Here is a 27,863-nt window from a genome sequence, read left to right as displayed (position 1 = left end):
TCAGTAGGGGAACCCACAGCGCAGGTTTCCCAGTCATATTTTAGAGCTAAGCTGGTCTTTGAGAATGATCCCTGCTGTTTCCCACACTCCCTGCTCTCTTCCTCTTGGTCTGTCAGTTGTGTGAGGAAAAGTTGATTTTGAGGTGAGCTGAGGGCTGTTCTCTCCTTGAGCCCAGGCTAAAGGTGGTGTAGTTAAAGCTGTGTGCCTCCTGGACTGCCTTATGCCTTGGTAGGTGTTTCTGTGTGAGCACACACAGGCAGAATCCCTACTCCTGCACAACACATCCAAGACCCCAGGAAATGCAGCTGGTATTTTTGAAAGAATTGGCCAGTTTTACAGTGCAAACTGCTGGCACTGGTGATGTCAGTGGGAACTTTGCCATCAACTACAGCAAAGCCAAAATTTTACCCATTTTATTATAATGTGGATCTCAAATCCCACAGCAGAAGTGCTCTGGGGCACGTTCAGATGAAGGAATGATTTTTTTTCCCTGTTATTCTGGACCGTGGTCTGCTCCTGGGCAGAATTTTCTCAATTTTAACAGACACCTAAGGGGGCTAGTGTTTGTTTAACACTTTCAGACTGTTTCATATCTAGCTTATTATGCCAATAACTCTGTATTGTGTGGAAATAGATGGCAGCAAGGATTGGAAAAATGATAGTCGCTCAGTGAGAAGACTAAAGAAGAGGCAGACAGGAGGTGGGGGGAAGCTGGAAAAGCTTGGCATGAAATAGGGGAGCCTGATTATGGGCCACTGAGGTTCAAAAGTAATTTGGCTAAGCAGATGACCGGGTGCCTAATTAGTTAATTATCCCACCATACCACTATCCCCCCCATTTGGAAGAAACCCTGTTACCATCCTCATGACCTTTAGGAAATGCACAAGATGCAAAGGATCAGCTGTTCCTTCATGACAGTCCTTTTAGCAAATTAGTGGGGAAAATTGTGCTTAGCAAATATTCATTAGGGCTTCATTTTCCATTAATCCAAAAGGAAATGTGGAGAGCCTGTGACTTCAATCATGCTGAGGCCCAGGAATTTTAATGAGCTTTAAATGGGCATCTGCCAGAATCCTGACTTCACCGTACTTCTCTTGCCAGCCGGGGGGATGAGTAATGGGTAATAAAAGGTGGGAGCATCTAGGCGAACTCCTCTCCCTAACAGGAAAGGCAAAGTTGTAATTTGCTGTGTTATGACACTGTAATTATGCCCTGATGAAGAAAACGAGAGTATTAAAAAACCCTTTCCTTCCCCACACTGTGCCCCAGACGTTAAAAGGGGAAAGTTGACTGAGTCAGGTCACAGGGTTGTAGGTACAGGGGCTAGGGGGAAGGAGGAAACCCTCCTTCTCTCTGACCTCTAACCCTTTTGGCAAAGGGCTCACAATGGATCCCCTTCATCTCGACCCCTCTGAGTCAAGCAGAGCTGGAGTTACCTGTCGAGGTCAGTGCAGAGCTGGGCAGCAGCTGGAAGAGCCTTTAGAAATAAAAAGATGGAAAAAAACAACCCCTGTCTCATCAAACTATATAGTTTTCTGCTATTGAACACTGCAAAGGTTTTAAATTTTTAATTTTTTTTTAACAAAACCACTTGGACACACCTTTTTGACTCAAGGGCTGCATGCATAAAAATAAAGGCAGGGAGAAAACTTATATTCTAGGCTATTCAACAAAAGGCAGATTTGCCCTCTTTTGCCCCAAAATACAATTTCAACAGAATATTTTTGAGGGTCTCTACTTTAATTTCATATTCCAGCTAAAGACACATCTCTGGATGTTTTCCAAAACACCCTCTGAAATCGGTAAGAGCATAAATTACAGGATTGAGGCAAAAAAGCCAATTCCTCTTGTCTAGTAATTTGATTTAAATCCACCTAAAATCTCCCCTTCAGAATGCTCTAGAATAGGGGACATGGCCTAAATGTCCAGATATGGGAGAGTCTTCGGGCTGAGTTGAGCTGTGGGGATGAGTGTAAAATTCTAAAAAACAAGATGAGTCTGTGGGTTTGTACATATTTTTCTGTTTATTATCATCATTTGTGTGATGCTATTGTCATCACACAGATTCAAGAAGGATAATGAAACTTCTGCATGTAGACATTGGGAAGAGGCAAGGGATAGTGTGGGTCATCCAAAGCTCTACAGATTAAATAAGATTATGAGGAATAAATAAAATTTATAAACCATATTCTTTCATTCATTGTGTTCTTATTCCTCTGTTCTGTTCTTTCCATGGCCACATGTGCTAGTGCATTTCTCTCTAGATTTTATCCTGGTGTCCTGGGAAAGCTATTGAAGTTACCATAGCCTCTAGCTGACTTTTTGAGCTCCTGATCTTCTATTTTGTCTGTTCCTCTGAGAGTCTACAGCTGCTTCCTTGCGTGACCACTCACCAGTCAGAGAGAGAAGATGCCAAAGTAAATCTCCACCATGTGCTTTCTTGTATCCTATTTCTCTTCATTCATGGGTCTTCTTTTTCTCTTGATAGGACCAGAGGGCTGTAACCTGTTTATCTACCATCTGCCCCAGGAGTTTGGGGATGCTGAGCTGATGCAGATGTTCCTGCCTTTCGGTAATGTCATCTCCTCGAAAGTGTTTGTGGATCGGGCGACAAACCAAAGTAAATGCTTTGGTGGGTAAAGATAACAAAACAATTAGATTCATCCAGGAAAGGGCTTTCTCTGAATACTTTACCTTTCAAACTGCTTTCTTTCTGCTTAAGCTTTATGATTTCTCTCAATTTACTCCTGTCAATACTTTCCCCCTTCCTTCTTTCTCTCCTGATTGTCTCATGCTCAGAGTTGTGTGTGCTGCTTAGAGGTCAAGGTTTGGCATCTCACCAGCAGCAAGATGCTGCAGACACTGGCAGGGTCAGAAAATACCCCCCTTGTAAAGGGAGGTGAGGAGGGTGCAGAAAAGACTAAAGCACCTGGTGCAAAATGGAGGGAGCTGGGCACAGGTGAAATTAGGAGATCAGCAGAGGGATCATGTTCTGTACCTAAAGAAAAGGAGAAACAGATCCTGGGGTGAAGGGAAGACAGAGCTGTGGGGGCAGCTTTCCTGCAGCTGTGATGCATTAGATTGCAAGGGGGTAAGGGCTCAGCATATGCTGAGAGCCTGGTCTGCTGGGGGGATGGCTGCTTGGTAGATCCCATTCAGACACGTTCTGGACCTGAGGCAGCTCCCTACAGACACAGATGGGCCAAGGTAACCCTGTGCCTCAGCTGACAGCCCATGCCAAGAGGCTGGGTTTGAAAGCTGCACCCGGCTCACAGCTCTGGCCTCACTGCTGGCTCCATCCCACCAGCTGGAAGGGAGAAAGCACAGCCTGGAGCTGGCTGTGAGCCCCAGGCAGGGACACCCTGAGCTGCACCCACACTGGGAGGGCTCAGCCAGCCACGGGGTGATGCATGTATGGGCTCTCACTGGGATACAACTTTGCAAAGTTGGGGCTGTCAAGGGCTCCTTTTGGCAGTGTGGCAGCATGGGGACCCTGCCACATTTGATCCCATCACACCTGGTGGACAGGGGATCTTCCGCAGCCGTGTGCCCATCGCTGGGATCTGTGAGTTTTGATTCTCTGCCATTCTGCACCTCTTGCAGACCCTCCCTGGGAAGTGCAACAGAACAAACTATTGCTTTTCTTTTCCTGTTACTTGCAGCTAATCTGGATTCTGTCTCTCAGGCAAACTTCCAGAGTTAAGACTCATTGGAGTTTTCATTTGATTTTAAAACCACTCTCAATCTCCACACTATGCTTTCTTTCCATGCTGCCTTCTCCTTTCCCCTCCTGAACAGCTCACCTCCCAAAGCTCTTGCTCATCCCTTGCTACCATGGTGCATGTCAGAGAGTACTCCAAGAGTTTTGTGCCCTTCTCTACGCACAGTTTCTCCTGCCCATCCACAGAGGGTCTGAACAGGCTATTTTCCCTTTTTCTGTTTGAAGGAACCCTGACCCCTGATGAGAGGGACACCCTCATCACTGGGAGTCCTCCCAGTCACCAGGAGTCTCTGGGTTGCTGCACTCTCCCGCACAGAGGAATGAAGGACCAAGAGTCTGGTGTGCAGAGGCAGTTGGCAAATTCAAATTAGAACTCAACACTATGAAGTAGCACCCATTAATCCAGAGCCCACCTGCTTTTATATACAAATTATAGATACATATAACATAACAAATTGAGCAGACCACTACAGCTGTAGGTGACACTGAAACTGATGATCCAAGGAGACCCAGAGATTAGAAATGAACCTTTGGCAGTGAAATTGTCACCAGTATTTAGAAGAATTCTGGGCCTGGTTCTCCACATTTTGAGGAGTAGATGGAGATGCCTTCTGGACAGCTATGAGCCTTATCCCCACAAAGTTCAAAGGCTCATGGCCACAAGGCCCTATGAGGTGACAAACACCCCATTTGTGGGATCTGTGGGCAGGGATCTGGGGCTGCTTCCAAGGCACTGTGAGATCAAGGCTGAGAGTTAAGCAAGAACTGAGGGGTCTTGGCAGAAATTTTTATTTTTGTTTTATTGGGAGAAACTAAACTTCAGCTTGTGGGATGAAGTGAACTCTAAAACTAACTGTGGGATATTGAAGGCTGAAATAGGGAGGTGGCCTTTAGGAATGTTGACTCAAGCACACAGACAAGCAAAAGAAGGAATTAGAGATTGCTGGTGGATCTTGCTCATATCAGCTTCCAAGACACAAATACCCAGGTCCAGTCAGTTTGGGGTCCCAGGTGCCAAGTTCCAGTTGTCTCTGGATTTCACCTGGTTTTCCATAGAGCTGAGTGCCTGCTGTCACTGCTGGTCTCAGACAAATATGTTGACTATGCTTCCACATCCACCACCTCCAGAAGAACAGAAATAACAGAAGCACATGTAGCTAACTGTCACAGGTAGGTTATGTTGCTTTTCAAAACCTCACACCCTCCTGACCTTCAGATTTAAAGCAATGTAAAAATGTAAAAGGTATTAGAGGAAATCAGGCCTCATTTGTTCTGCTAAGTCTACTGAAGTTGGCATTTTTGTTGAGGAAATAAATTTAAATAAAAAAATAAATTACTTTTTCCTAAAGGAAAAGAAGGGATTTTATTAACTTTGAAAGTAGGAAAATAATTTCTTTGCTGCTTAAACATTTCCCAAAACTCAACATGTAAGAACACAGCATTTGCATTCTATTTCACATTTTTTTAGTGCAGCTAGAGCTCTCCAACTGCTAGCCTGGGGGGACAATTCTGTCTGGCCCCAGAAAGATATTCCACTATTATATGACCTTTTAAAATATATCTGCTAAGCAGATCCCAAATAAATTGCTGTAACAGAGTTTAGCCCCAGGTTGTAGAGAAATTGTCAAGAAGTCCTGCTTTAGACAAACTTTAAAAATTCTATGGAGAAAAATGTCACCATGTTTTTTTCCATGGGAACAGAAAAAAACTTTGTTTGATGCCTTTGTGTCACTATTGAACAAGCCGTAAACAGCTGGCACAAACTGAATGAGTCAGTGGAGCAGCATGTCAAAATGGAATTGTGGAGGCCTGCAAGGATGATCAGGAGGCTGGGTCACCATTCCTATGAAGAAGGGTTGAGAGAATTGGGGTTGTTCAGCCTGGAGAAGGTTCCAGGGAAACCTGATAGCACCTTCCAGTATTTAAAGTGGCTGCAAGAGAGCTGAGATGGACTTTTTACAAAACCATGTAGAGATAGGATGAGGAGGAATGGCTTTAAAGCAAAAGAGGGGAGATACAGTTTAGCTATTAAGAACAAATTCTTGACTGTGAGGGTGGTGAGGCCCTGGGACAGCTGGCCAGAGAAGCTGTGGATATTCCATCCCTGGAAGTGTCCAAGGCAGGTTGGATGAAGCTGGGAGCAACCTGGTCTAGTGGAAGGTGTCCCTCCACAGGGCAAGGGTGGTTGGAACATGATGAACTCAAAGGTGCCTTCCAACTCAAACCATTCTATGATTTTTTTCCTTATTATTTGGCTCTGAATTCTTTCCTGCATTTTGAACACAAATTTATCCCTTTTTGCTACTACTGGCAGGATGCTGTTGGGGCAATTACAGGAGTGTTAGGAAGAAAATGAGATCAGAAATGGACCTTTCTCCTGGTTTCTGGAGTCCATGAGCCTGCAGAGAACCACTAGCACCTGCACATGCTAAAGAAACCATAGTGTGGTCAGAAAGCCTTTGACAACCCCAATTTAGAGGCCACTGCCTCCTGGCTGACAAGGAGCAGTGAGGAATGCCAGCTACAGTAAACACCAATACCAGATATAAAATGTGAAAGCATTCAGAGTATGTCTGTTGTTTTCCCTAGCAGGACTGCCTGCTCTACCATGTAACACTGCCTGCAAAACAGCCCTGACTTCTCACTGAAAAGAGTAATTTAGTCCGGGAGACTTCTTTGCCTGTGACTTTTCTTCTGCTGCACACATCCAGGCTAGACCCAAATCCTTCATTTTTCTCTTGCAATTTTTCAAACCTCTGGCTTTTTTTTTCTCCCATCCCTGTCCTGATGCAGCTGTGACATGGCCAAATGCAGACCATCCTTGTCCTTCCCATTCACCAGGACCCTGTGTATCCCCATGACCTGAGCCTCCATCACCAACCATATCTGCATCCCCTTGGGTTTCTCCTCAGGCACTGTCCTGTCCATTCTTGTATTCAGACTTGGTGATTTCACCTTCACAGCTCCATTCTGCCCTTCTCTCCCCTCTCACTGGTTCTTCACTCAATGCCCAGCTGGCCCCTGTAGCCTCTGCCCACACACTCCTTTTGCAGCCAGCATGTTTCTCCAGCTGGGCCATGCTGTCAATCCCAGAGAAAGGGCAGGGCCACAGCAGAACTCACCTCACTCACAGAAAAGTTACACGTAGTTGGACACTCCTGGAAGACGGTGACTCCCATTCTCAGAGTGGGCTGGTCCAGGAAGACTTGCATGGAGGTAAAGTGTGCTACAGCCTCAATGTCAACATCTGCAGGAGCCCAGAGTCTGTGTCTGCACAAGGCAGAATTTGCACTGGGTCTCTCACATCCCACCACATGTGTGCGAGTTATTCTGTGTGTAGGTGTGCTAAATGTCAGAGGATGTGCATTACATCTTTGTGCTGGTCTCAGTGGTTCTGGTGGCAATTCCCCTCTCAGTTATGAAGATAGTTTACATGTGAACAGTTTGGGTACAAGGCTAAAAGAGAACTCCAGTGAATGCTCTGAAGGCTGCTAAGGCAATGTGAGAAGGGCAAATTTCACCCTGCCCACACATGGCTAACTCTACCTCTGTCATAGGGTGATGCTGCAACACAGCCCAGGAGCACTTACTGCTGCCTCACAAAACACATTTAAAGAAAGCACTTGAAGGCATTAAGTTAGTGAAATACAGAGACAGACATATTCTAGAAAAATGTTTTAACAGAGAGGAGAGCGAGCAAGACAGGCAGTATTAATTAGAAAAACGTAAGAAATTAGAGTAATGAGAACATGGATGGAGAAGCAGAGGTCAAGTGGTTATCCCAAAGTGTCAAATAAGATGTAGATAAATTGAATATGGAGGAATTACTTTAATGGAACACTTGGTTTGCTCCAGTCACCTCTTTCTGAGAGCAATAAGCACCTGGATCTGCCAACTTTTTGCACACCATTGAGCAGCAGACACTGCCTGGCCAATTCTTCTCCATGTCCCTGCTTTGTCCCCTAGATGTCTCCTTGGCATGTGCCTGTTCTTCATACCCATTGGTGCAGCAGCTTCAGTTCCTCCCCATGGGACAGTGACTCTGGAAGCCTGTGAACAACCTGTCTTATTCCCAGAGAGACACTATGACTTCCCTCCACTCAGTTTTACATGCTCTCCCACCCCAGGTGTAAGCAACCACAAGTGCCATATGTTTTTCTCCTTTTCTGCACCTTCCAGATGCACTTTCACACGGGCAAAATGCCCCACCACTTTTTAAAATGCCCCAATTTAAACAAAACAAGGAACATTCTAGCTTGTAAACTGCAAGGGCTTCTTAGGACCACAGGTCAATATGTCCTAAAGGAAATATCTTGTTTGACTCCTAGGACAACATGAACACTGAGTTTCATTCCAGATTCCTGCAGGGAGTGAATTTGAAGGTTGCTAATGGGCCACCTCATTTGGAAAAACATCCAGTCTTCTATGAAGATGCCAAAATGGAGAAAATAACATCACTTGATGAGGGCCATAATAGTTAATTAAGTTTGCTGTTAAATAATTCCATTCCCTACTAAACTCCTCCTAGCTTATAAAAAGAAACTGGGGAGACGAAAGAGAGAGATTAGAAGTGAGAAAAGCAGTGAGGAATGAGAACTGAACACAGGAGGGGGTGAAGCTCAAGAGAAGGGCTGAGGGATGGGTAGAGCTTGTATCTTGTTATTAAAAACATGCTGTGGCAGTTAAATGCTGCAGTGTGGTGGCAAAAAAGGTGGAGTGGGAGATGCAAGGCAGCAAGCAGGTCATGATGATCTACAGAGTTTCAATCTGGAAGCTGAAATAGAAAGAAGAAAGATGTGTCAGGAGAATAGGACACTGGCAAAGCTGTACAGGGCCCTGAGACCAGGGGCATTGCATATTAGGTCTAAAGTGCATTGGCAGCACTCCACAAGACATAGGAGTGGAACAAGGGACCCTGAGGTACATTAGGAAAATATTGTTCAGCACCTGCTGACAATGTGCCTCCAATATGCCCTGCCAAATATGGCAGTTTCTCATTTAATAAAAAAAAGATTTTAAAAAAGGGCAACTCTCCTTGGGTCCATCCAGGGAAATGAGCAGGTGCAGAAGTAAGGTGTTGTAAAGGAAAGAAACTCCAGTGGCAATGTTCATAGCCCATATGGGTGATCACAGGTCAACCTAGCTGTGGGGCTTGGGCTCCCCTTCTTGAATCAGTACACTGACTCCTTTGCACAAGTCTTTAGAAATTGTGTATGAGAGGTATTTATCAGATGAAAGCTTTTTGAGGTTTCTTTTCTGATTCTTCTTTTGTTAAACAGAAATTCTCACCAAATTGATGCATTATTAGAAAGGACTTGGGGCATGTTTGTTGCTGTTATCAGCACTATGATTAAGTTTGATTTTTTTTTTCTTTTTACTATTAACCTGATTTCAAATTTCCTAAGGAAAGTTTTTACCTGATCCTTTCTCCCTGTAGCGCTTAGAATTGGACTCTGTTCTTTATTTTACATGGTCTAGTGACAATACATTTTACTTCAGGGCTCTGCAAAATCTGTCATTCCCAAATGGCTACAGCCTACAGATCAAAGCTCAAAAAGCAGTGGAAGAAGCCACTCGTTTGAGTGCCAGAGTTGAGACAAAACAGAACTGATTTTCCAGGCATATTAGGCATATCTGACCCCTGGTATGTTTCAGTTGAGATGAGCACTGATTTTTGTGCTCCTCTCCACTCTGAAGGACCTGGCACAGCCAGAGAGCCAAGGAGGGATTCACAAGCTGTGTCCAGCTCAGCTGAAATATAATCCAAGGGGAGCAGGACACCCCCAGAGGGATGCTTTGAGCTCTCAGAGAGAAGGGGAAGGAAACAAAGAAGTTTTAATATTTGCTAGCATATTTCAAAGCAGCCAGGCCCTGAGATTTGAGGTCTGCAGAGTGAGGATGGAACTCTTCCAGCTGATAAGGAAATAGTTGTGTGAGTAAGAAAGAGAAGGAGCTGTTCATCAAACTCACTGTACAGCACCTCCAGCCATTGCATTTGGTTGGGGGAGGCTTTAGGGGGAGGAGGAGGAACGGGAGAAGTATTAGGGCTGTGAGCCACTATTCATTTACAAACTATAATTAATTTGATGTTTAGATTAATTTCTGATGCACTCTCAAAGGTGCACTGAAAGCATTTTTCCTTTATTATAATGTTGATTGCTTATTGGGGAGATAAATCTAACTGTCAGTTATGCACTGACTTACCAAAACTTTCAGACCAAGCAAGCATGTATGCATAAGGAACAGCTGTTTGCAGCCCTCCAGTTAAAGGGACAGCTCTGTCTTTTCCCAATAACTCACATTAAAGAAAATCTATACATTGTACACAGGGACTTCTGCTTTCTTTTGTAGCTCAACAATTTATTAGACAAGAATATGTCAGCAGAATCTATCTTCTATTTATCTGGGTGTCCATGTGTCTATCACTATTCTATCCATCTCTCCCCACAAGTGATAAAGTCAACCCAGAATTTTGTTTTTAAGTTATGGGTATGTGTCTACATACCTACTCACACACACACTTACACCATCATTTTAAATATTCTTTCTCCTGGGGTAATTAGATGGAGGAACTCATTACTGCAGGGTCATTGTGGCTACTCCTTTAGTGATGTTCAAAAGGGAAATAGTCACTATCTGACTAATAGAAATAACCAGGATTAAGAGCTAACACCAGAGGAGGAGTTTTAGTGCTGCTTTCATTCCAGTCAGAAATTTCTGTTCAGAAATCAGAATAATGACCCCTCCAATGGGCAGGCCTATTTCTGAACTCAAAGTGATGGATTTGCAGAGTGCAGACCTGACTCATCCTACTCTTGTGGGACTGCAGACCTGCTAGAGCATTTTGTCTTCCCAGGGCATCTGGGTTTATTTTTTGTTCTCCCAAGATCTCTGATGCAAGGAAAATTCAAGCTGTAGAATGGATGAGTCTCTAGCAGTCCATGCAACCATCCATCCCCCCACATACCTATCTTCAGCTTCTCTATATCCACCCATTCTGTCTCATCCACTGCACAGGTCTGCTCTTCACCATCTCGAAGTCTCTTGCCTAGTTAGCTACTGATTCAACAGATCCTCACATCTTCATGCTTGGCCCCAAGCCTTCCTTTTACACAGTACTCAAACTCTGTCATGAATATGAATTTATTTTTATTTCCTCATCTGTTTTCCTAAGACCCTTCCCAGCAGAGCATTTCAGAGGTTCACAAAGCTAAGCAATGGCATTCTGCTGGTGCTCGTGGTGTCCTCATTTCACCAAGGGGATGATGAGGCAGAGAAATACCCAAAACAATTTCTTGATCTTGGATTCCTCATCTGAGTTGCCACAAGCCTGATCAGTCTGTTTTCCTGCTTTGTCTAAGAATTTAGCATAATGCAGTGCATCCTATGTTTTTGTCTGCTTGAGATGCAAGTATTGGCAGCAGCCTTTCTGCAAGTGAAATCTCAGGTCCTGCACCAAGAGAAGAGGAAAATCCAGTAAATCTTCATTCTCACTGAAAACTAAAGATGCTTCACACACTGCAAAAAAAAAAAAAAAAAAAAAAAACAAAAACACTCTGCCACAATTTTAAATATATTTTTAACATTTGTGTGCCATTATCTCAGTTTGGGTGAGCCATGACAATGAAGCCACAGCTAGACCTGGCTTGGGCATGACTCAGCAATGACATGGGGCAGGTACACCCACTTTTGAGAGGTCAGAGAGTTTAATGACATAGATTCAAGCCATGGTGTACCACTGGCACTCAGAACCTGCTCTCTTTTATTTAATAGTTAAAAAAACAAAAAAACAAAAACAAAACAAAACAAAACAAAACAAAAACAAACAAACAAAAAAACAGCCTAGAGGTCTTACCAAATGAATACTGTCCTATATGATATACTTAGCATAACTTGGATGTCATGGCAGAAATAGGGACAAATTCCAGTTTTCCAAGGCAACATCTGTTTGTGCAACTACAAAACCATCCTTTCCCTGCTTTATTTACTGTCTAAATTCCAACACTTACAATAACAAGTCTGATACATTGCCATTTTCCTTGCCCTGTTATGTTATTCATTCTCAACAGTAATTAAAACAAGGATGCCATGAAAGAGAAAAATACAGAAATGTGTGGTTAGAAGCAATGCCTTTATGCATATAGAAAGCAATACAGAATTAAAATTTTATAGGTAACGTAATTTCTTGCATTTCTAGATAAGTACTTCATTTTGCAACCTTATCGTTTCAATTTATGGTTGTGTGTGAGATATCTTCCCTTTTCAAGTAAATAAATCTAAATCAAAAAAATCCCTAGATAAGATTAGCAACTTCAAATAGTATATATTGATGTATTCAAAAGCTGTCATCAGGGTAACAACTTGCAGATCCCCAAAAAACAGATGCATCATCCTTAACCATTTCTGGTTTCATCTATATCAAATCCCCAAAAACAATTTGGCATCAGCTCTGCTGTCCTTAGTGTTGATCTGTCATACCACACATATATAAGTATTTACATTATATATATATTATATAGGATATGCATACGTATTTACATTATACATGTACTACACACACGTTTATTCAATAACAATACAAAAGCTTGCAGACACAAGTTACTGAAAACAATGGAAATCGCTGAGCAATTGTTTGAATTTTAGCAGCTTGTTCCAATGTCTGCTGGCCTTCAAGGTGAAGAGCTTTTCCCTGTGTTCAGTCTGAACCTCTGCTGTTTCAGTTTTTGTCCCCGTCTCTCACTGTCCCACCAGGCACCTCTGTGAATCATATCTCAAGCTGTAAGGGACCCATAAAGATCACAGAGTCCAAACCCCTGCTCCTCACAGAGCTACCAAAAACTAGTTCATATGGTTAAGATGCTACATGAACTCTGACAGGAAACAGATTTTCTTCCTTTTGGACAACATGACCTAAAAATATGATTGTGTTCTGACCATTTAATAGTGAAATTAAGTGATTCTTCTAAAGATAGATCTCTACAGATCCTTTAAATCCCTCTATAGAAGGATCTTCAGAAATCATAAAGCCTTTTCCTAGGTCTTCGTGCATCTTCTGACATGGCTGAACAGGTTTCAGAAGTATTATTGTTTTGCTAGGTTTTTTTTTTTTTTGAGAATTTTTGCCACCGGGTTTTTAATTTGATACAAAAACACCTTTTTTTAAAGGGTGGTTCATATTTTTACCCCATGCCTTGAAATCATGATCCCTCTACAAACCATCAATACACATCATGCCCTTTCTCAGGTCTTAAATTTTTTTGTTCAAAGACATTTTCAAAACCAGATTTTCAAGATATATTATTACTCCTCTTATTTCAGTAATTAAAAAACAATCTTCTTTTCCAGTCTTCTACCCAAGGGTGAATCAAGAGATCAGATGGGTCATTGGGCTGAAGCCCCAGAGCCAGAACCAGTTCAGGATTTAGTAAATCTATGTTATGATTCAAGTCCCACAGGCTGAATGTAACTCCTCCAAGGAACTGCAGACTCTTCTTCACTGAGATCACCAAGATTCAGGCCTGTGAAGGCCAGCAATGGTGAACATTCTTCTGGCAGATCCACAGGAATCTATCAGCATCTCTGCTATAAACAATGCTTTTTCTTTCCGCTTTTTTTTTTTTTTTTTTTTTTTTTTTTTTTTTGTTTTGTTTTGTTTTGTTTTTTGTTTTTTTAATAAAGAAGCCAGACAATCATTTTCTGTCCTTTGGGAGTGGTTGAAAACATGGAGGTCTTACAATGACAGTGAAAGTACCACAAATGTAATAGCTGGTTGAATCTGGAAATGTTATCTTCCAGTTAAAATGTGTACAACCCTTTACCTTCTCCTCTTGCTACCCAGCATAGGCCAGTGCCAGTTCATAACATCCTGGTCTAGATATTGACAGATTTTCTCTTTTCCTTTCCTTTCCCAATGACTCACTGCATATGAGGAGGTTTGTTTTCCTGCTGAGCTCACTTTTAGTTTGGTTAGCTATTTTTCACGCAGCCGCCTCCATAGAAAGCAAAATATTCCTTCAAAAATCCTGGCCAAAAAATATTCACCACCACTTCTGGCTTCTGAACAGAAACTTTCAGACTGCTGCTCAGGAGAAGGTTCAGGCCTTTCTGTCTCTGTTGGGTTGTCCCAAACTACCCACAATGAGGTATCAGGTGTTCAGCAGCCAGCAGAGAAGGGGTGGGCAGTTGTCCCTCTAAGTCATGGTCAGCAAAGCAAAATGGGAAGGTTCTGTGCATTGCTGCACCAAAACTGGATATATTTCAGAGCCTCCCTGGGACATGAGAGAACTGCTTAAAAAACCAGCGACTAGTACAGTTCACAGCGCACCTTCCTGACAGGATTTCCTGGTGTTTTGGGTGTTTTGGTTTTTGGATTCTTTTTCTTGATTAGTCCAGGAAGGAATTTCCTTCCTTTACCTACTATGAAATATTTCAAAAAGAAGGTGTCTTTTTATGATGCTTGTCTCTTATAGACCAAGAAGGATGACTGGTGATTTCAGCAGTTGCCTTTTTCATACATGGCTTCTTTATCAAAAAGTCACAAATGAAACAGGATCCAAGGGAGAATCAGGGAGCAAAGAAATTAGATTTAGATGAGAAATGGATTGTGACATGGCTGGTGGGAGCTTCCATTATTATTTTCATCTGGTTTATATTGGAAACTTCAACAAAACAAATGTAAAAATAGCCTTCATTTTGATTCAGTAACAATCTCAATGCATCCTTAACTGAGCATCAGCATCTGCTTAGAACTTGTGTAAAACCTGCATTATACTCATCCTTTATTTCCTGTTTCTCATTGGAGAACATATGTCCTTAAAAGTTCACCTGCTTTTTTCATATGCTTTCCCCCATAAGCCTTGTACTGGCACATGATGACATCAGATGTTTTCAAGGAAGGCTCAGAAAACAAGTCAAGAAGAATTCCATCCATTTCTGAGAGCATTTAGGAAATATCTTCAGTCCTACTCATCGTTCAAAAAGAGGACAAAATCTATTTACTTATCTATGGGTGATTCATCACTGGCTGTTTGTTCCTTGTGAGGAAGATGATCATCACCACCTGGGCTGGAACATTATGTTTCTTTTAGAAGAACCACAGTGCTTTTTGTCTGCAGCAGACATGTATGTATACTGCTGCAATATCTGATTCATGAGCTCTCTAAAAAATGGCTGAAGCCTCAATCCTTCATTTCTCCCACCAATTCATTGGATGGCTTCAACTCCTACTTAGAATGGGTTAAACAACTGTCCATACCATGAGACAAGAAATTGATCATCCTTTAGAAAAAAAGATAATTTTAATCTTTACTCCACTGGTATGATGAGAGATCTGTTGTAGTTTTCTATATGAAATTTTTGCTCCCTTTTATCTTTTTAGAAAAAGTTAGTCCTGGTCACGTGCCCAGATGTATATATCAAAACCTCGGATCACAGAATCACAGAATTCTTTGGGTTGGAAGGGACCTTAAACATCATCTCATTCCAGTCCCCTGCCATGGGTAGGGACACCTTACACTATCCCAGGTTGCTCTCAGCCCCATCTAGCCTGGCCCTGAAAACTTCCAGGGATGTGGCATCCACAGCTTCTCTTCTCTAGGCAACCTGTGCCAGAGTCTCATCCCTCTCACAGTAAAGAATTTCTTTCATATATATAATCTAGATTTCCCCTCTTTAAGCTTGAACCCTCAGATCAGACCTGACCATGCAGCAGTTTAAATTGTCAAAATTCTAGTCTAATCTAGAGTCTTAGCCTTGTGCTTTGAGCCAACATGAGTCATGACAACAATTTTCCTATGAAAAACAATCAAACACCATACACATTATGAAAGAGAAGACTCTTAGGTGGAGGAATCCTTCTTGGTCATAATGACCATATTCAGGGTCAGCATCTATAGCCCTCTGCTTCCAGAGAAGACACTGCTTCTTCTGTATCCCAGATATTTCTCCATCTGGAGATCATCCAACAGGCAATGCACAAAAACAAGGACCAACCTCTCTGCACACTCCAGCTCACACTGATGCAATGTGGAGAGGTAGTTTTGTGCACAGGAAGACAGGAAGGCGACATAAGGAAGATACTTGTGTATTTCAAGCTACCTTCTGCTATGGGTGTTCTGACCTTTAGAGAAAGTTAATCATGCCATCTACTTTCACTCTTCATTTAATCTCCCCTTCCCATCTGTTCAGTTTCTCTCAGCTGGAAGCAAGATGAAGAACGAGTACCAGTCAGCCCTCTCAGTGGTCTGCAGCCCACACTTTGGGGCCATTTATTATAAGGCATTAACATCAATTGTCACCTGTATCATGACTCTTACCTCAATCCATCCCAGATTAGTAGGCAAGAACTGATTGTCTAAATATCTGAAATGCAAAATGAACAATACACAGACAGATATGCAGCATCAGAAGAGACTGTTCTTATCCTTTGGACTGAAGTCTGAAATAACATATGCCAGGTGCCTCAGCTCATGTGACAGGTTAAAACCTTCTGTTTGAGTCATAGCATCCCTTTTAGAAAACCTCTTAATCAAGGTTTCATGTGATAGGTGCTCCACCACTATTGCTAAACAAGATGTTTTCCAAAATAGCTAATTACCTTCACCATTTAAAATATGCAGACTTGGTGTCTTATTTTCATTTTAAATTTGATAATGCCTGCTTCCAGCAATCTCTTCTTTCCCCTCCCTCTATTTTAAAGGAACCCCATGTTTTAGTAGGTATTATTTATAGACTATGGCCTGAAATATGTTTAACCTTCTCTTCAATAAACTGTGGCCACTCTCATTACTCTTTCAAACTTAGAATTACTCTTCTACTTCTGAATAAGTATTAAAACTTATTTGTTTTGTAGAGCAGTCACTAGGACTAAATGCAGAATTACAGTAAGGATCCTTTCTGAGCCATGCTTGCTATTTCTAGCAGATATTCAGCAGAGGTTAACTTCATCCCAGAACTATACTAAGTCTCAGGACTTTGAGAATTTCAGCACAGTTCTGAGTGCTCATATATTTGACTGTTACTATGACACCCATCTTCTTCTTAAAAGGCACTGTTTTCTAATGAGGATTTCCTCTTTTTATGAGTGACCCACTTGCTTTTTCCTGCAGATACTTAATTTTGCATTTGATTGGATTAAAATGAACACCCTTTAACTGTCCAGCCTACACACGACCCAGGTCACTTACTCCTGTCATTATTTCACCATTTTTGTATGATTGGCCAATTTTACCAGTAATTACTTCAAATGTCTTCCAAGTAATGCTAGAGAAATTGAATAGCACAGAGATTTCAGCACACCACTGAAGGAGCCTACAAATCTCTGCAATTTTGTTTGTCACAACTGACAGATTTTTTTGTGGTCTCATTTCTGGGCTGATTTCATTTTCTGTAAAGAAGAGCTATCTGAAATACTCCAGCAAAGTTTAAATACACTTTATGAAAACTTACTTTATTCACCGAACTTGCAATTTCATGCAATCAGTTTCATCTGACAGATGCTATGTTCCATGAAACCATGATGATTGGTAATAATTGTGTATCTTTAAATTCTTTGCCGTATTATCTCATACGAAAATTTTTATAATTTTTCTGACACTTAAGAAAGTTTAACTAAGTTTATTGGGTCACCTAGTTTACACCCTTAAAAATTAATATTAGATTTTTTATTTTCCTGGAATATTTTGAAGGTTTTCTAATATTCCATACATTTCTAAAATGAACATTAATGGTTCAGCAGATTTCTGAGCCAATTCTTAGAATATTATGAGTTTCCAATTATCTCATCCCACAGATGGGAAATATTTAGTTCTAGTTGTTTAGCACTGTTGTTAGTTACTGACTGTTCATACATTAAAAAAGTAAATGGGTGGGTGGGTGGATGGATGGATGGATGGATGGATGGATGGATGGATGGATGGGACGGGATGGATGGATGGGACGGGATGGATAGCTGGGTAGACAGACCTTTCTTGGACATGATTAACAGCAGTGGAATGTTAAATAATCCAAAAAGTCATCCCACCCTCTTAGACACTGGAAAACAGCTGAAGTGCTATGCCCTTGCTCTGCAGACACACTCCTTTATTGAGTATTCCAGTACCCATAAATCACCTTACAATACAATACCTTCCAATGCACACATACATTATAGAGCTACTTACATACAGATTGTATCCTGAAATTCTTTACAGCACTAAAAAATTGCAAGGCAGCAGCTAGTACATTGTGTAAAGAACACAGCAAGGTAAAGACCTTGCAAGGCAATTAAAGGAAAACTTCCATTCTCTGATAAGACTAATAAACACAGAGAAAAATAAACAGAGCAGTCATAGGAATTAAATAGACTGAAGTATCAGGGAAGGTCTGAGGAGTAGCTGGGCAGGTCCTGATGGGGAGAGAAGGGCAGGAGCTACTGAGCACCATCCTTCCCACAGGAAAACTACTTTGATGTGAGCACCTCATTGCTGCCTTCACAGCAAAAAATGCTTTCCTAGATCTCACCTTTCCCTGGTCAGCAACAAAAGCAAGAAACCCATGAGCTGAGGGGGCAGTTATATCACTAACCAATTGTATCAATAACTAATTCCTTAATTACTGACTCAAATTCTTGGAGGAAGGATAGGAGAGCAAGGTGTCTGGTCTAACCAAATTACCAGCACTCTCTGCAGGTCCCTCCATTTGAGTATTCTCTGACAATACAAGAGTGTGATTCTTGTGGTTGTCCTATGTAGGGGCCAGGAGCTGCACTCAGTGATCCTTGTGGGTCCCTTCCAGCTCAGGATATTCCATGATTCTGTGGCTCTCATCTGGCCAAGCTCCCTTCTTACAGCCAGGGTGGAAGCACTTTAAGCAAGAGGCACAGGCTTCACTTTTGCTGGTGCCCAGGCCATGTTCATGGCATTTCTTCTCTTTCTCTTCCAGAGGCTGAGCAGCAGATCCTTGCTCTTCAGTTACTCTCATTTCCCTCTAGTAAAATGAATATGGGTTGAATGTCAAAAGGAAAAAGTTCAGAGATGCTCTCCTCAGCTAGTGACTTTTATAGCTGAAGGAATAAGAAGGACCAAGAAAGATCCTTCATGGCAGTCAGACAAATATTCTGATGGCCAGAACTAGTAAAAAAAAGTCTGGCCTAAAAATAGCTAATAAGCAGCAATTCCTACTTGCTTCTGTTGCAATCTCTTGCAAAGTATATCTCTGGATGGCAGTGAGTATCTGGAACAGATAAAAATATTCTTCTCAGTTTTAAGACAAGTTTAATATTAATTTCTTTGAGATTCCTCTTTTCCTTCCCATTACCTGAGGCAACCTAGTTACACAAGTGGACCTGCTGTAGGTTCATCTGCCCCCAGTTCAGGACGCTGGATTTAAAACTTGCATCAGGACCTTATTCATGGTCTTGACTCCTGATTTAAGGGAAGTTCAGCACAGTTACCATGCACTGGGCTCCACCCAGAGGAAAGCTCCTGCCCAAGAGAGACAACAGGTTATTCCAACCTGGTAGCAGATCATCAAGAGGCTCTTTTGCACATTAACCACTAATTCTCCTTGCTGGATGCAAAGAGAAACAGAAGGCTTGGAAGGACCAATTAAGGATCCGTGGAAACATAACTTTGTGCTCGTTCAGGACTGCTGTTAGTGCACAAACTGATTCATGGACATGCAGAGAAAACACAGACCATAAACAAAAAGTTTACAGTTACAAACCAGTCTTTAGATGTGCTCTGACACAAATTCCCTTCTTTATCATCCTAGCTGATTAAAACAGAAAAAAAGCCCTTAGGTAATATCTGTTACATAAAGCCACTGGTGATTGTGCTGATCATGTAATGAGAAAGGCACAAAGTTCTCCCCCTTCCCCATCACACCATGAGAACTTTCTATGGGAAAAAGGGGGAGAAAATAAAGCAATTACAAAAACCCCAGTTTCTGCCTACAAACAGTTAATACAGTCCTGTAGGAAAAGAGCAGGCCAGAAGAAGTAGTGAGCTCCAACAAAGGTGCCTTTCCTGGAAGATGCTTTACAAAATCAGAAAGATTAGATGCCCTCTGTTTCTGTCCTAGCAGCTTTCACCATTCTCTGCTGCTTTTGATAAATCATTTATTAGAACAGCATTTTTACATAATCCCTGGGGGGGGGGGGGGGGGAGGGGGAAGGAAAAAAAAAAAAACACCAATATACCCCCCATAAAGTAGATTTATCACAAAATGCTGTCCTCCTACCAACTGTCTTCAGACCAGAACATATATTTCTCTGATTATTAATTAACTGATGCACAGAAAGAGCTTCAAGCTTTTTAACCTCTCCCTTTCTCTTTTGTCCTTCAAGCGTGTAGATGACAATGCAGGGGCGGTGTTCAAAACACAGACAGAAACTGTAATACTGCCATCATGTTTTGAGCCCATGGGCTCAAATACCAAAGCCATTTAGGAACCAAGTATTTAAGTTATTTTCCCAGTACATACATTCTGTTCCTAGTAATACACATTTGAGTCATAGTACCATGAATCCTGCTGACACAGATGAGGAGAAACAAAGATGGTTAACTGCCAATACTGCATGTAACAACAAAAAAAAGTCAAATCTGCCAGTAGGTATTTGACCTGAGAAGAGAAAGGAATATGCTGTTGTTAGCCCTATCTGCCTATCCCTTATCCACTGTAAAGTCTCAAATCTCAGGATAAGCCATAGCTTTTCTTCTCTTTGCAGTTCATCCAAATACCTTCAACAATATGAAACACAGATACACATAAATAACAGGAAAGAGGGAGACTTGAATGCGCCTGAAACTTCTGATTGTATCAAGGCCCCTGAAAACTAAAACAGTGAAATGAAGCTGGAGTAATTGGCTGCTCTGCCCGAGAATATGATCACAAAGAATACGATCAGTTATTGGCATTTGCCAGTTTCTTTCCCCAGCTTTTGAATCCCACTTCCTCTACCCTCAGCATCCAGACAGAGGAGATTTTTATATTGCATCAGTGAATACCAGAACAGCTGAGCAGAAAAAAATCTGGTCCAAATCTGTAGGCAACCAGAATCAGAGTACAATTCCCACCTTTATCATCTAGTCTAAATGAAATATAGTGAGCAAATGCACTTCTGATCTCTCTTATTAGTCCCATTTGTTAAAATACTGTATTATTTACAGCTTCTCACAGAATGAGTAAATGGGCTTAGAATTCCATCTCAAAAGCAAAGTGATGATAAAAACTGGTATAGTTTTGTGAGCTTATCTCACAGCAAGGTTCTTGCAGGGGTACAACTATATTAACAACCCAGCAAAAGGGCTTATCATCTCTCAAAGGTCTAATCTTGGCAAAAGTAGAGAAATAATAATCTTCTGTTACAGTGGGCAGCATTTCTGGAGGGGTTGGATTCAGAAATTAACATCAATTTGGAGTTTGATCCACCCAGGCACTGGACAGTTAACATTTTACCTTGAGGAGTCACTCCTAACTATGGAACCAGGATCCTGCAATGGAGGTTCCTTGATTTAAGCTGGTGCCTGCCCTCACTGCAGCCAGCACTGCTGCCTGACCAGTGATTCATCTGAGCACAGCTAAGGGTGTCCTGATAAATAATAATAAACCCTGCCTACACTCCACTGGCTGCATTGCCTGGAGTCTCAGTTCCTGTAGGGTCCTAAGGTGTTGTGCTCACAAATGGGTGAATGTGCAGGCACAGTCTAGATGTGCACATCTAGTCAGTAGGAGGGACATCCCAAAATTACTTATTGCAAGAGTAGAAATCAAAGTTCCCAGGCAAGGTATGTTCTCTAAAGATGTGAGCTAAGCAACCATCCAGCTGCAGCCAGCTCAGCTTTGATATTGGATTGATGTGTGTATATCAGTAAAGTAAACATACCTGGCACTTCTCCCTAGCACTGGGGACAGCTGGCACAAAATGGCCTACACCCAAATTATTAAATTCTCTCACTTTCCAGAACATCATGGACACATCCAAGTTAACCACTGAACACAGCCTGTCTTCTGTGCTAAAATTCAGACTTTGTCCAGGAATTGTTTGATGTTAAACACAAGTCAAAAAACCTCACCACTACAGATTATTAGGTTCCAGTTTCTCTGAACTTCCCTGGAACAGCTTTATTCTAATGTTTTAGATGTAACTGATATGTATTGGCCAGGAATATCAGCAAATCAGATGTGATTTTTAAAAAGAAATGGGTTTCACTACATCCTGTATTCAAGGTTATGAGGTACATAGACAATATATTTAAGGTTGAAGCTCAAGTAAGGCATGCCCGAGGGAGTTTCCAGAAGTATTTTAAGTCTGAACGTACTTGGGTGAAACTAGGAAGTGTTTGGTTTATTCCTTTGCTGAAAGTGAATCATAGGATTTTGTGGATTGATTATTCAAGTAGTGAAATGTAAACTGGTAACATCACCAGGCACTTACTGCCCAAAAAGTGATGGCAAGAGCAGATCCATTGCTATTGAATAAAACCACAGCTCATTACTCACTATAGCTCGCCAGTTTTTCTCTAGAAATTGATGATTGCTGTGGGGCTTGAGAGTACTTTCTGTCTGTTCATCTTCAGAGCTGCAGTGTTGGTACCTCCTCATCCAGGGGGCTGGAAGGAAAACTGTGTGGACAGCCAGTTTTCTTGGAGCCTTGGCTTTGAGAGGGGAGGACAAAGAAGGTTCCCTATTTATTCCATGGGCCTCCTTTTTCAAGCCCCATGTGCCATACTCAGTAAACCTGTTGTCTCACTTGGAGAGACTGAGACCACAGGTTTCATGACCTGTCATGAAGCTGCATTATTAGCCAAAGTCAGGGAGCACAGTTTAATGCAGGAGTGAGAAGGTGCCTTTGCATGCACAGCTCTGTGTCTTTTTCAGATGCAAATGACCCTGTGTCACCTGTGAGCCTGGCTTCTGAGGAGGAACTAGACCAGGGAGGAGGGGCTGCTGCAGGAACCCACAGCACAGCCCAGGGCTGTAAGCCAGGCCTGGTGCTGCTGTCAGGAGCAGGTGTATACCTGGCAGCAAACTCTCAGCATTAGCTTTTTGAGGGGCTTGCAAAAACCACCTCTTCATTTCAGCCTGTCTGTTGAGCAGCACCAGGCTTCTAGGATTGATTTGTGCTGCCAGAGCCTTGCAGGGGTGGATAAACAGATGGCTTTGTCTGGAGAGCAGGCTGGTCCAGGCTAGTCTCACCCAAGGTTTGCACTCAGAAATGTTGTTGGCACACAGGGACCTTTCTGGCAAAAGTAGCAGAGGCAATGCTTGTACAGTGTGATGGCCCCCTGCCTCACTAATCCTCAGACCCATGGTCACTCCAGCTACAGCCATACATGGTTTGGGAAAATGAGGCATTTTTTGGATCCAATATAATAAAAAAAATTAAATATTTAAAAAAAAAAAAGCCACACCAAAAGCTCTCCCCAAAACTGAATGCATTGCATCCTGTGTGGTTGACCTGTATTATTTCATCAGACTGTTAGAGAGCAAATCAAGACAAAGAATGTCTTAGGTGACACGTAGATACAATACTCAGTCACTATAGTTGTTTGTAGTGCTGGATGTGCTCCATGGTTGATTTTAAAATTTGCTGGCCAAGTATGAAATTCCATAGGGAAACCATGTTAGGAAAGCACTTGTGTTCATCACTTACCTGCAGAGTAACGTAGAGTTTGCAGAAATTGCCAGTGATTAAAGTTCTTTATATTGCTTGGCTGGCCAACAATCAAACCATTCATGCTGATTAATACGATAATGAAGAATTTATTAAATTCACATTTTACTTATATTGCCATAATAAGGAAGCAGCAGTAGTTGTGCAGGGTTCCCCTCATCATTGGTATTGGAAGGCAAAGAAAAGGTTATGCTGGCAAGTTAAGGAAGGTCTAGAGGTTTACTCCAGTCACAATGGAGGGAGATAGAGGAAGACAGAGTGCCTTGAGACCATGCATTACAGCTGCTGACTCCCAGCTCAAAGGTGACCCAAATCTTGTTGCACCAACATTTGGATCCCTGTGCTCCACCTAGTCTAGTGTTCAGACTGGCACTCAGACCAGGCAGTGTGTCCTGGGTCACTGATCTGTAACAACCCCTCCTATCCTTTGTCCCACATTGGCAACCATCCTCTCCTCACTCTCCTGCCCACCTGCCCACCCTCCTACCTGCTCACTTCCCCCCTCTCAGCGCCCTCACCCCTTCCCCATGTTCATTCTCAGTGGTCGTTGCATGTACGTGCCTTGGCACCCTTCAGCTCATTAAGTCCCCTGCCTTGCCTCATGTTTTGACAGGTTTTGTGAGTTTTGACAATCCTGCCAGTGCCCAAGCTGCTATCCAGGCCATGAATGGATTCCAGATTGGCATGAAGAGGCTGAAGGTGCAGCTGAAGAGGCCAAAGGATGCTAATCGTCCCTACTGAAGGGTTGTGGGAACCACTGGATACAAAGCACTAGCACAGGTAACTGCATGGGGAAGGGGGTGTCAGCTACACCTGTAGCGTCTCTCTGTGTTGTAGACCCTCCAGGAGATTCAGCTCTGTGACTTTCTATCTTCTGCCTTTTTGACTCTGGCTAGAGCCACTCTGCTCAGACACACACCCACGCATAAACCAGGAGCTGTTTGTGTGTGTCTCTTTAGAAAAAGAGGTGGAAGGATGCTTACCAAGGGATAAAACAACTTCCTCATCCCAGGGGCATCCTGCATCTCTAGAAAGTGTTTCTGGTCACTAGAGGAGAGTCAGCAAATGCCCTGATTCCCCTTGGTCAGTGAAAGAGCGTTTCTGGCACTCAAAGAAAATCTGGAATTGAGAGGTGGGACTGGGCTGCAGTTTAATCCCAGGTGACTGGACTGGGACAGTGTCTGTCTCAATAGCTCTGTGTTGCAAACGTTTCAAAGCATTCTTCATTCTTCATGCGGTACAGTCTGTATCCAATTCCATCTCAGCATAATAACTTAATGTAAATATGTCTCCCTGACAACCAAATAACCCCTGATTTATTCCTTCACAAACACAAGAAATTAATAGAAGGATCCACGTTCACTTCTTGGTCAGTTGTTTAAACTCCTGTGTGTAGGAAAAGCCCAACCAAAACCAAGGAAGCTTAGCTGGAGTAAGGAGCTGGTGTCTTGTTTTTAGACTCATGTGCCATGTATTGCTGGAAAGAAGCCAGCTGGATACTCCAAGGGAACTTCTAATACATGTAACAACACCAAAAATATCAGAAACAACAGCTTGTTTCATTGGAATCCCAATGTATCACCAATAACAAAAATGAAGATGTTTCCAAAAATGGAAATATTTTCCACCACTGGCTGGTTCTTTCATTAGGTAATTCTTTGAGAAACAGAAATATAAACCCTGTGTGTTTGTTTACAGAGACAGGAAGTCTCCCTATTGTTAAAACTGTTCCACATCAGAGATTCCCCAATAAACTCCGCACCTAGGGAGGGCCTAAGCAATTTGTACTTCTGAATTAGTGATAAAGAGATTGGTTAGGTGACCTTTCTATGTAATTTTAGCTGTAATGTCTAACATTCCGTGATTTTTATTCAGGCCTCTTTTGATTCATCTAATACAGGCAGGAAATCCCTATGTTCAACTTTCCCAAAGAAAAACAGAGTGTTTTAATTTTTCACCCGGCTCCCAAATGTCTTTAAAAATATATATATTTTTCTAGTCTTCAGAGCAGTATCCTTTCCAGTGAGAATTCAGGAATGGGATCAGAATGTCTTTGAAAGAGGTGCTGCACTGAAGACAGCATAAGGGAGATTAAGAAACCTTTCAATAAACATATTAGTTGCATGAGCAGGAAACAGCCACCACATTTTAGAACCTCATTTATATGTGACTATATGAAGACAACTGTCAATGTCATTTTCCCCCTTCAAAAACCTCTTTTCTTTTCCTTGCTTATGAAAAGGCCTCTTGGAAGCTTGAAACCAAAACATGTTGCCATATCCAAATGCTTTTTGCTTCATCACACTGGCTTTTTTTCTGCAGGCTTTGCTGGGGGAGAGCGTGGGGTGCATGTTTGCCATTGTGTCTGAGCAGGGGCTGCCTTGGTCAGGGAGGCTTTCTGTGACACCTGCACAGGGACCAAGGGACACCAAGGGACACCCTAGTTAGGCACCAGGTTTATGTCTCCGCACAGCTCACTGAGGATGTGCTTTTTTCTCATGGTGCTGTAAGAAGAGGCAGGGCTGTGGATATCTGTGCTGTTCAAGATTCACCAGTACAGGTCTGTGGTGGTTTTCATTATCGTGGTTCACCATGAAGTGCTCTGAGGCCTCAGCTTGTTTCTTACAAAGAGATTAGTTACTAGTAGGACTAAGATTTGTTGCTTGGTATTGTGTTTCCCCCCCACCTCAGTAAATAATATAAAAAGGAATCAGGAGGTAAAATGGCAATATGATTCTATATTTCTCTCTTAGAGTATTTTCCTCCTTTCTTTCATGCTTTTACTAAGCAGAACAGTCTTGCAGTGTTGCCTCTAGATAAGGAGTCCTTTAGCCTTCCTGTTTTACTTAGATTTTTTTTACTCAGCTTTTACCACCAAATGACTTCCACCCTTGGCTTAGAGAACCTTGTTTAGAGACCCTATCAAAATATATCTCAGGGGTCCTTGTTCTCTTGCACACTCACACCTTGTTGAGCCTGTTGCAGGAGCCTGACTTTTAGCAGAAAGGAGTTCTCTAGGGAAAAAAAAAAAAAAGTTTTATACATGTGTTTTTCCACATGACAGAAGGAATGGCCCTAGTGTGTGAGGTCCCAGGAGGACACTGCATTCCCCAGGGGAGGATTTGGGTTAGCACACTGGGTTAACAATAGCCTGGAGAGGACACTTGGTGCCAGCAGGGATACCCAGAAGGTCAGATGGGCTTAAACCCAGGTCTTTGTTCAGCTTATCTGCTCCCAGTGCTTGGGAACACTGATACCAGCACTCCAGCAGCAGGCAGGATTCTCAGCCAGGAAAGCCACAGGTCAGCTTCCCTCCAGGGCTGGACAGCATTATCAGCAGAGGGCTCAGCCCTCAGGAATAAGTCTGGCTCAGAGACAGGGCAGCTGTTCTTGGCTCAGCACAGGATTATTGTACCTCCACTGCTGGCTTGATTCACAACTTCCTTTAACTGATAGAAAGATAATAACTCTACTGTGTTTTTAATCTATCTTAACTTTGGAAGCAGCTCTTCAGGGTCTTTAATTCCAATTTGAAGCATGTGTATAACCATATTGACACCAGAGTAATTACTCATGTGCTTCAAGAGGATGCTCAAGAAACTTTTTAATTGGGATTTTTCCAAGGAAGGGTTTTTTTTTCTATTGAATTGCTTTCAAAAAATAAGAAGTTGCCAATGACAACAACAACAAAAAAGCAGCACACAGTTTGATATAATCCACCAGAGTGTTTTTTCCTAACTGAGAAAGAAAGAATTTCACTAAATTTTAATTCTGGATGCACAGGTTTCTTTGAAAACTTATAAATCTCCTTTTTGGGGACACAAGCAGTCCAGTGATTTGAAGTCCTTTGTTTTCTTTGCAAGTGCTCTGAACGTGATGTCAAACACTGAAAGGGTCTCTGTGATGTGGCAGATGGGTCCAAAGCTGCAGCAAGCAAAGCTCTGAAGAATTTAGATGGCAAAATGGCTGCACCTGTTCTCTTTTTGTATTTATTATTAAAGAGGTGGTAGTATGGAAAGAAAACAAAAAAGAAAAAAAAATGGGAAGAATGATGTGATGGGCTGCTGGAGGGCAGCTGGGACAGGCAGGCATGGGAGGACCACATTGCCTAGAAAACTGCACAGCTCCCAGCCCTTCCAGAGCTCAGGGCAGAACACAGAGCAGCCCAGGAGCAGACAGCTGATAGAGCAATAGAAGACATCACAAAACAGCCTGAAAATCCTGTCCATTCCCCTTCTGTGGCTTCACTGCAGTGACTGGTCACTGGCAAAGGGATGCTTCCCACCTCAGACAGACACTCTGCTGCTGCAAGTTTTATTTAAAGCTAAAGATGCAGAGACATTTGGGTGAGACTAACCCGGAGCACTGGCATGAAACTGAGTGAGACAAACTGAGTGAGGCAAAAGGGAAACAGAATAGTGAAAAAGAAAAAGAATAGAAAAAAGATCAACAGCAAGACTTTTTAAGCTGTGCTCCAGAGTAGCAAAA

The 27,863-nt window shown here is 42.3% G+C and overlaps 1 protein-coding gene across 23 annotated transcripts in view; it reads left to right on the top strand.

Moving 5' to 3' along the window:
* CELF4 (CUGBP Elav-like family member 4) overlaps positions 1 to 27,863 on the top strand; it is a 709,135-nt gene that overhangs the window by 646,486 nt on the left and 34,786 nt on the right. For 17 of the 23 annotated variants that reach the window (XR_008842576.1, XR_008842579.1, XR_008842578.1 and 14 more), the window contains 2 exons: positions 2,489 to 2,632; positions 23,989 to 24,155. Coding sequence is in view for 18 of the 23 variants with exons in the window: in XM_056514193.1 (XP_056370168.1) it covers positions 2,489 to 2,632; positions 23,989 to 24,116 (272 nt within the window). In the remaining 5 variants the exon portion in view is untranslated. The remainder of the gene's footprint in view (positions 1 to 2,488; positions 2,633 to 23,988; positions 24,156 to 27,863) is intronic. The other 6 variants (XR_008842577.1, XR_008842580.1, XM_056514195.1 and 3 more) reach the window with 2 other exon arrangements.

The sequence above is a fragment of the Oenanthe melanoleuca genome, chromosome Z (assembly GCF_029582105.1).
Source record: "Oenanthe melanoleuca isolate GR-GAL-2019-014 chromosome Z, OMel1.0, whole genome shotgun sequence".
In the NCBI taxonomy this organism is placed as follows: domain Eukaryota; kingdom Metazoa; phylum Chordata; class Aves; order Passeriformes; family Muscicapidae; genus Oenanthe; species Oenanthe melanoleuca.
The sequence above is the reverse complement of the archived record's forward strand: the minus strand, read 5'-3'. Positions and strand labels throughout refer to the sequence as shown.